Raw genomic sequence first — 10,178 nt, forward strand, 5'->3', positions numbered from 1 at the left:
TGGACCCTGATGAGGTAAGTTGGAAGGTCAAATTCCCAGGGTTGTAACTTTGTCTATGATCTCCATATGATGTGCATGAAAGATCATTGGAAAGGTCTATCCGAGGGGTACAATTTTCAAATACCAGCCTGTTTCCCCAAAAGACATCGTTTAGGGCCTTAAAATGAATCTAGAAGTTTAGGACCTGAAAACTACCAAAATAGGAAATGGTGTTGTGAACCAGGTGGAGTAAGTGGGTGCCCATTTATATCCACTTGGACCAAGGTTTTCCTTGGAAAAATAAAAAAATAAAAGTTACAATGTCCTTATTACATAAAAGTAGCTATTTATGATAATAAAGGATTATATTGTTACAAAATCCTAGCACTAAAGTATTAATATAAATCACCAGTTTTCATGCATAAACTAAAAGAGGAAAAGAGTGTATAGAGTCACATATGTTATTCCAAGTTGCCACAAGATAGCCATATCCTACTGTTATTTCACAAACATGTCCATGAAAGGAGGAGGGGAAGTTTAAGCAAACAAGCATACTAGCCTCACAGCCAATCAACCATTATGTTAGCAAGAGACATCAATCCCTCGTGGTTTCCCCAACCTAGAATAAGGATAATGGTATTTTGGACTTATTTGTTACCAAAGACCAATGCGCACAACAATTATAGGCTAACATATAAGGAGGAGAGGAAATTTTATAATCATAGAAGTTATTCCAAGATAGCACAAGATAGGCATGTTAGTTGTTGTTTCATGCACATATACTCAACAACACATACCATGGAGGAGGAAAGGAGAGTGAAACAAGCATAATCACTCCATAATCAATCAACTATTATGTTATTAAGTGACACTACTTACTTGTGGCTCCCCTCATGGTCATAAGCATCACGGACGTTGGGATATATACTACCATAGACCAACACTGACAATTAATGTGCGATAACACACAAGGAGGAGAGGAGAGTTTATAGTCAAAAAAATTATTTCAAATTGTTATAATGTAGGTGTATCCAATCATTGCTTCACACACAAGCATCTATACAACACATCCCACATAGGAGGAGGATAATGCCTAGCAAAGGTGTTGTGGTTGGTAATGAAACATTCTTATCTTAGAAACCTTTGAAGATAAACCATTGATATACAGTTTGAAATGTTAACTTACAAAAGCATATAACCACAAATAATTCAAAATAACTTGATGTCAAATCATATTATGTTTCCCTCCCATATAGCTTGCTACATGAGCATTGACACCTCTAATTCATAAATTCCCTTGTTGTTATTATTGAAGAAAACAATGGGTTATCATGAATTTTTCCAAGTCCTCAACTCACTTTTATATTAATGCTAACTATTGCAATATACTCACTCACCCTCACCATATTTGTTTGTTATCTTAAAGGCTAACTTCATGATACAAAGACATAATTGTTTGAGTGTAAATTCAATCCATATGATGGAGTTGACTTTGAGCTAATAAGTGAAACCACTAACAAATTTATTCACATTCATTCCCTCCATTTACTAGAAATTTTAGTGATACCATTATTCCTTGTTTTATTTTCTCATGAATTCCATAAAAATATCAATATGTATTGTCAATAATTTTTTTTTCAAATCAATGGAAGTGGGAACCTAATATAACTCATATCATAATTCAAATCCTAATAAATGACATATTAATTCTTGTTCTCATGTGGATGTGCATCAATGGTTGAGACTAGGTGTAAATCTGAGATGATTTTGTCATTTCAAATTGAATTTAACAAAATTATAAATACAATATATAATTTATAATAAAATTTTATCCAGGTCCATTACTTAAAAAATATATATTTTAAATCATCTTACCTTGTAACTTTGAACATCACCTCACCATCCCATGAAAATAAATATAAACCTATAATCTAACCATAAAAGCTTTTAAAATATTTTATTAAAAATTCTTATGAAAATAAATGTAAACCTATAATCTAACCATGAAAGCTTTTAAAATATTTTATTAAAAATTCTTTCAAAAATACCGCTTACTCTTCTCACATTATTTTACAATGAAATGTACTCTTAAAAACTGCCATGGGCAAGCTCTTAGAAATATTTTGTTTTTATAAACCCACCTTAGCACATCACATCGTACTGTATAGCTTTCTTAAATTTAGATATCAAATTTTTAAAAATATGTGGTTTTATTAATCTTAATAAATATAATTAAATTAGATAATTATTAATAATTTAGTGAAATTAATTTTTTAAAAATAATATCTTTATTTATATATATAATTTTATATTATATTATATTTTGACAAAATCTATTAAACTTTTCTTTAATTTATTTATTTTAACATCATTTTCAATAAAATAAAATAATATATATACCATAAACCTAAACCCATTAAAATAATTTATATCATGCTTCTTTGAATTAGTAATATCAGTCAATTAGTTGTTGTGATAAATATCTACTAAACAAATATAATACATATAGATATGACTATGGTCATGATGGAATTGATAATGAGTTCTTTTCCTTTAGTGTTTTTATCAAAAGATTAAACTATATGATACCTTCTATGATTCTGCAGATTGACGGACTTGATAGTAAAATATGTCACTACTTTGATTAAACTAGCTGCTCATGTGCTTTATTGGTGCACTTTGTCAACTAAGAATAGTCCCCAAAAAATAGTAGGTGTAGGTGCTCCATTAATGGGAAGCAAACCATTTGATTGGGTCCCACCACTTTGAGAAAGCAACTGTCTTTATGATCTAATGAGATGAGTGGATTTTAATAATTAATTAATTTATATGAAATTATTCAGGAATGTTATCACCGTTGTTTGAAATGAGAGGATTTTAATATTTAAGTAATTTTATTGAAAATAATGTAGGAAGGATTATTATGATTATTTGAAAATTGTTGTATGTAATAGTCTATTATATTTATTATTAATTTGTAGATTGGATAGTTATTATTATTCACTGTTTGTAAAGGAAGCGTTTATTGAGGCAGATGAATTGTCTAGATGGTGGAAGTGGTTGGAATTTGGGCAAAACAATTTCAAAAAATCTTGCACTAGTAGTGTTTGAATCATGTTTTTAATGGTGGAAATAGATTCAACACCATCAAAAACCTCTAGGGCACCCAAAACCTTGAAGTTTGACAGTTGTAACCTGGATTTACAAAAATCTCTACCATATTTTATCAAAATCTTGCCAAAATTTCCATGATTTCCAGGGAAAAAAACAGTCTAGTTAGACTACGACATTTGTAAATGTGGTTAATTTATTAATGTTGAAATATGTAATTAGGTTTTTGTCTTTATAGTGACATGTGTAATCATGATTTTATGTAATTAATGTAAAGAAGAAAACTAAAATTATTTTATGCTTGAGACATGGGTTTCATGCTCAAGGAATTATATTTTTATAAATCAAGCTCCCATTGTGAGCTATTAGGATTGTTCTTTAAGACATGAATTCAATTGAGTCTTTTTCATGTATAATATACCCTTCTTAGGCATGTTACATATTTATTTGATGGTCAATTAATAATTATGTTCACAGTCATAGGATTTAGAGTCATAAAACCCTAGCGGCAGGAGAAGAAAGATGCGAACCTGGAGGCCGAAGGCAGGAGCCTCGTTTGGCAGTAGATCAGCAATGTAAAGACTAAGCACTGTGCGCGTATGGAGGCAGAGAAAAGCGGTGTTGAATGACAGTGCAAGCGCTGTTGGGAGGAAGAACGCAAAACGCGCTAGGAGGCTGCGAGCTAGGGTAGAAGCAAGTAAGGAAATGGGTATGAAGACTGGAGGCTGACAAGTCAGAAACCTGTTTAGACCAACAGATGGTGGACCCGGGTCCTAATGCCCATCGGGAGCTGTCTTTTGAATGTGAGACCGTCGACATCGACCCAGAGCCAGAAGACCTACTTGCCTGCTGGGGTCAGGATGTCTCAAAGGAAAACCTGAAAATCTTCTTTCCGAATCTGGTAGTGTACCCCCGGGCTCCTGACAAAGCAGTGGGAGAAGGGAGCATGAAGACAAGAGATGAGGATCGGGCCTCAGTTGCAAAACCTTTTTTGGGAGGACTGACTTCCACCTTGACAAAGCCTTCGACCAATGAAGAGGAAGAAGGGGAGCCGAAAGGTTCCGGAAAAGAGGTACGAGCGCGAAGTTTGACTATTACCTCAGGGGCTGGGATAAAAAGGTCGGCTGTAGAGGCGGAAGTAGACTTTAGAGTCAATGACGATAAAAGAGCTGATTTATATGGGGCAGAAACAGCAGCAGATCCTGCTAAAAAGAATTCTAGACAAGGACACCCCTGTTTGATGCCCAAAAAGAAAAAGAGGTGGAGTCCCTAGTCTGGGTCAAACTTCCGGGTCTCCCCATGCAATTCTGGACTAAATCGGCCTTCACCTCCATGGGTAATACTCTGGGCAAGTTTCTCGCCATTGATAGCACATATCTTCAATCTCACGACTGGGGAGTCGCTCGCATACCGGTAAGCATAAACCCCAGAGAGGGACTGGCGGACGCTATGATCCTGAAATACCGTGATCTTGAGTTTACTCAGACCCTGGACTATGAAAACCTCCCTTTTAGATGCCATCGATGTCATCAATTCGGACATCTGGCCCGGGAATGTCCTCTTGGACACTGTCGAAATCGAGGACAAAGGAGAAGAAGAAACATCCAGAAGGCAAGCCAAAAGGCGAACATGTTCGAACCAGAGGCTCTGATCAAGGAAAGCGACTCCATGGTATCCGCTCAGGTTTCGGCCCTGGAGCAGGGGTTGGCTGATTATCAGGATCAATCGGGGACTGCAGCAAACGAATTCATTTCAAATCCGATGGTTTCCTTGGGATCCTCATCTCTGTCTGAAAAGGCAGGGGAGGCTCAGGCGAGTTTTCTGTCCCCTCCCTCATCCTTGTATTTCTCTAATGCTCTATCTCTGTCTCGCTATGAAGAGTCTGGTTCTCTTAGACAACTTTTGAATGTAATGCCGGATCTGAGGAAGGGTCAAGCCTCTCTATCTCTGTCTTGCTATGAAGAGTCTGGTTCTCTTAGACAACTCTTGAATGAAATGTCGGATATGAGGAAGGGTCAAGCCTCCATAGATAGTGTTATTATGACCATTCCGTCTTCACCAACGCTGACCTCTCTTCCCTTAGTCGACGCCTATTCTTCCCCTCCTTCTGACCGGAGTCCTGACCCCCCTTATAATCTTAGGCCTCTAGCTAACAGAAAGGGAAAAGGGCTTGCTGTGAGCGGATTGGATTTAGACATGGAGTCAACAGGTCAGAGGAAGAAAAGAGGAAGGAAATCTAATATGTCAAAGGCACAGTTGAAGGCTATCATTGACATTGCTGACGGGAAGCAGATGTCTCTTCCAGGGGTGCTTAGAGCAAATCGGACACCCTCTGCGTGTTTTCGATGATCATTCTATCTTACAATTGCAAGGGTGTAGCTAGCCTACCCAAAAAGCTAGCTCTGAAGGAAATGGTCAGGTCCAATAAACCTGATATTATTTTACTCCAGGAGACTCTGGGGAAGGGAGAAGAAGTCACAAGTTGCCTTGTTAAGCTCCTTCCGGGCTAGAGCTTTCATGTCATCGACGCCAATGGTCATTCGGGAGGGGTGGCTTTGGGTTTCAACCTGAAGATTCTTCGAGAGACCTCATCTTGGGGATGGGAAAATGTTCTGGCTGTGGAACTTTACTCCATCGATCTTTGCATCCCCTTTCTCATTATAAATGTTTATGGTCCTATTTCGGAACGGGAAAGGTTCTGGAACCCTTTCTTTGCTAAATCGTTCCTGGCGCACCCAAATCTTATTATGGGCAGAGACCTTAATTTTTCTCTGGGGTTGACAGAATCTTGGGGGGTCAGAGCAAGAGAAAACCCCCTTTCCGACTTCTTTCTAAATAAACTAGCCTCCTCTCCTCTGTTGGATGTTACTCCGCTCAAGATGCGCCCGTCGTGGAGGAATCGAAGAATTGGCGATGATTGGGTTGGGAAGAAGCTTGACAGATTCCTTCTTGGTGATCAGCTGGCCGATAAGCTTCAGGCATTTAGACATTGGGTTGGGGAAGGTGGTCTTTCAGACCATTTCCCTGTCTTTCTCGAAGTGAGGGGTTCCTTTTCTAAACCATGCATTCCCTTCAAATTTAATGCCTCTTGGCTTTCGGATGGTTCCTTCTCTAGCCTTTTCCACAACACTTGGAAGAAAGCTAATCTCAGTGAAGGCGAGAGTTGCAGCAAGGCTTTCGTAGAAAATTTAACAAGGATGAAGGCGGCTGCTAAGCAATGGGCCCTTCAGAAATCCCTGAATGATAAAAAAACTCTGGAAAATGTCAACTCGGAGATTGCCATTCTAGAAGACCCAGGCGGTATTGGTTATAGAACAGAAGAGTCTCGGGCTAGAATCTTTGATCTGGAGATGGAAAGGAAGAAAATCCTCCAGAGCAAGGAGGAGAGCTGGAGGTTAAAAAGTAGAGCGATCTGGTTACAGGCGGGGGACGACAACACCAAGTTTTTCCAGAACTACGCCAAAGGAAGAAAAAATTCAAATACTATCTGGGAAATGAAGAAAACCAATGGAGATATGGCTCAATCTTTTGAAGAGTTAGCCTCCCTAGGGATCAATCACTTCAAGACCCTCTTCAAAGCGCCAGAGGAAGCCTCTATTGCTGAAGTTATAAGAGTTGCCCAGTTCTTTCCTAGGTTCATAGAGGAGGAAGGAAACGAATCTATCATGGCACCTGTTTCTAAGGAGGAGGTTGAGGATATTCTCAAATCTATGCAGAAGGACAAAAGCCCAGGCCCGGACGGTTGGACTGTCGAATTCTTCCATCATTTTTTTGAATTCATCGGTGATGAGCTAGTGGCAGTTGTGGAAGAATCAAGGTGCATAGGGACAATTCTCCATCCTTTCAACTCCACTTTTCTTGCTCTTATTCCCAAAAACGACCTCTCGGGCTCTTTTGAAGATTCCAGGCCCATATCCCTGTGCACCTGTGTTTACAAAATCACAGCAAAAGTTATTGCCTCCAGATTGAAACCCTTCCCCTCCAGAAATATTTCTCCTGAACAATTTGGATTCCTTGATGGCAGACAAATCCATGAAGTGGTTGGTGTTGCTCAAGAAACTCTTCATAGCCTCAAAATTGGGAAAAAAAGAGGAGTAGTAGTGAAGATCGATCTGTAAAAGGCCTTCGAAAGAATTAGCTGGTTGTACCTTAGGCTTCTTCTAATGCACTTGGGCTTTAGGTATGACTTTGTGAAATGGATAATGAGCTGTATTTCTACCTCCTCCATAGCTGTTCTGATTAATGGAGCAGCCTCCAATTTCTTTAGCCCGGAACGCGGTCTGCGTCAAGGCTGCCCGCTCTCCCCCTTTCTGTTTCTACTGGCAGTAGAGGGAATCAACCTTATGATTCACAATGCAAAAAGACAAGGATCTCTCAAAGGCATCGAAGCTGCTGAAAATTTCTGGGTTACCCACCTTCTATTCGTTGACGACATAATTCTTTTCAGTAATGGCAGCCTAGAGGATTGCAAGACGCTCAAAAGGATCATCGACCTTTTCCTGAAGGCTACTGGTCATTGCATTAACGAAAAAAAATCCTCTCTCACGTGCACAGGTTTGTTGAGGGAAATGTTGCGCAGTCTGAAGATGGTCCTAAACTTCGATGTCAAAGCTCTGGAGGATACCTTCAAATACCTGGGATTTCTTCTCAAACCTGATAACTACCGGAACAAAGATTGGAACTGGATCCTTGCAAGAATCGAATCCAAGCTGAAACACTGGAGTTTCAGATGGCTCTCCAGGGCTGGAAGGCTTGTGTTAATAAAAACTGTGCTTATGGCAGTTCCAGTTTATTGGGCTAGCCTGACGTGGGTTCCCAAAGGAATCCTCTCCTCAATCGACAAACTCTGCAGCAGGTTTCTGTGGGCGGGATCCAAGACTGAGAAGGTCACCCCGTGGATCGCCTGGGATAAAGTGGCTCGTCCCATAGAGTGGGGAGGTTGGGGGATAAAAAATCTTCATTGTTTTTCCCAATCCTTAGCTGCAAAACTCGCATGGAGGCTTATCTCCTTTGACAATCTGTGGACTTCTATTTCAAAAAGAAAGTACATTGACCCTCAATCAACTATAGATTGGATCAGATTGCCAATTAAGACCTGCAAACACTCCTCAGTGGTATGGAAAGCTGTGGTAGCCTCGGTCAATATTATTGAGAAGGGTTTGGTTTGGAGCATGGGAGATGGCACTCAAATAAGATTGGGTAGAGACCCCTGGATTGGGTGTTCAGACTGCTTCTCTCTCTCTCAGGGGTTGGTTGCTGTTTTAAAAGAACAGGGACGTTACACTTTAAATCAGGTGGCCGATCCCCGGACTACCTCCATATGGAGACAAGGGTGGATGCAAGGAATAGATTTACAATTGGATGAAGAATGGCTGGAGGAATGGGATGCGTATAAGAATGACCTTCTCAACTCTTCTGTCAGAATCTCAGATGCTCCAGACGAACTTCGGTGGGTCTTCGCTGAGAATGGCCTCTACTCTCAAAAGATGGGGTACAAATGGTTGATGGACCAAAAAGGGTGCGAAAATCCGGCATGGTGGATTAAGCCTCTTTGGAAATTAAAGGTTCCTCCAAAAACTAGACTCTTCTTTTGGTGTGTCCTACTTCAGAAAGTCCCTTCTTGGGACTTCCTCCAAAGACGAGGTAGGATCATTCCTGGTTGGTGTCCTCTCTGCAAGAATAGCATCGAATCAATTCATCACCTGTTCCTTTTCTGCCCCTTCAACTCTAGTCTGTGGACCGAAACATTAAGGTTACTTAAAATTCCTTATAGGTGGGAAGGGCAGGGGATTCTGGAAGCTTGGCAGAAGTGGTGGAAAGATGCCTCTAACGACAGAGAAAGATCCATTCCGCTCCTCATAACCTGGGGAACGTGGCTTGCCAGGAATCAGGTCATATTCAAGGACTCCTCATTCCCGATTGAAAGATTGGCAGTAGAAGGTGCTGCTATCTACGATAGCATCCCCGTCCCGCAGGCTACTCCTTCTTCCAGGTTGGTCAGGCAAGAAACGATAAGATATTCAATCCCGTGGGCTTACTATGACGGGGCCTCAGACATTAATGGTAGATGTGGGGCTGGCTTAATAATTCACTTTTCAAAGGACAAGACTGTTAAGGCTTCGGTCGGCCTTGGCCAAGGCTCCAATAATTTTGCTGAGTTGAAAGCTCTCCACCTTCTTCTTTGCTGGCTTCTCCTGAGGAATGTGCAAGAAGTTCAGATTTTTGGGGACTCTCTGAATATAGTGAGATGGTTCAATGGAACGCAATCTTGCAGGAATCTCATCTTGTCTCCCCTGCTCAGAGAAGCTTCTCGACTGAAAAACTTTTTCTCAGAGATCTCCCTTAGCCACATCTTCAGGGAAAGAAATACTGAAGCCGATCGCCTCTCCAAAGAAGGTGTGGATCAAGACCTGGGGTCGTGGATGGTTCTAGAGGAGGAGAATGGGGTGGTTCGTCCTCTCGAACAGCCCATCTTCGATTAGCTCTCTTTTCCCAGATTTCTGTCATGTGTCTGTATATTCCGTTTTCTGTTTCAATAGTTTTTCTTTCTTCTGTCCGCTGTTTATTCTCAGGTCATTCGGGCTGTTCTCCTTGAAAAAGGAGGCTCGTTTCGACCTGTCCTGGGCTCCTTTTCGTGTCTACGCAGGACCCCTTTTTGGCCGCTGCTTACTTTGTTGACCCTCAGATTTCTCATCTCTGGGCGGTGTGCTTTTGCTGGTCGGGGCGTTTGCTCAGCCTCTGGCGACCTATCGGCGAACGACTTCAAAATCGCAGTCTTCTTCCTGACACCCATTCGGGTTTGTCGTGCTGGCTCTTTGCCATCCGGGCGAAGGGGCTTCGTGCTGGTTTCTTGACTATTAATCAGCTGTGACTCTTTGCTTTTTCCTCCTTCAAGACAAAGCACGAGTCTTTCTGTAATGCTATGCATATGCTTTGTAATCATCTATTTACTTAATAGAGGGTTCGCTTTTTTCTGTGGAAAAAAAAAAGTTACATATTTATTTAAGTCATTGTAAGAGTCAAAATACCCTCTAAGACCAATTCCAAGCACTCCCAGCAAGTCAGCCTTCAAATGAAGCAATAAGCCT

General features: G+C 40.6%; 1 protein-coding gene across 1 annotated transcript; it reads left to right on the plus strand.

Moving 5' to 3' along the window:
- The first annotated feature begins 7,292 nt into the window (after nt 1-7,292).
- On the plus strand, nt 7,293-9,572 carry LOC149261212 (uncharacterized). Its single transcript, XM_089368134.1, has 2 exons — nt 7,293-8,581; nt 8,864-9,572. The coding sequence occupies exons 1-2, from the start codon at nt 7,293-7,295 to the stop codon at nt 9,570-9,572; spliced, it is 1,998 nt and encodes a 665-aa protein (XP_089224260.1).
- The last annotated feature ends 606 nt before the right edge of the window (nt 9,573-10,178 follow it).

This window comes from Pinus tabuliformis, chromosome 6, assembly GCF_031772625.1.
Source record: "Pinus tabuliformis cultivar Carrire ecotype Pingquan chromosome 6, CPIR1, whole genome shotgun sequence".
NCBI lineage: Eukaryota > Viridiplantae > Streptophyta > Pinopsida > Pinales > Pinaceae > Pinus > Pinus tabuliformis.

Bases quoted from the DNA above. Each gene is read 5' to 3' on its own strand.
- LOC149261212 (XM_089368134.1), top strand. From the start codon at position 7,293: ATGAGCTGTATTTCTACCTCCTCCATAGCTGTTCTGATTAATGGAGCA. The intron at 8,582-8,863 runs GTACAAATGGTT...AATTCCTTATAG, and splicing joins CTCTACTCTCAAAAGATGGG to GTGGGAAGGGCAGGGGATTC.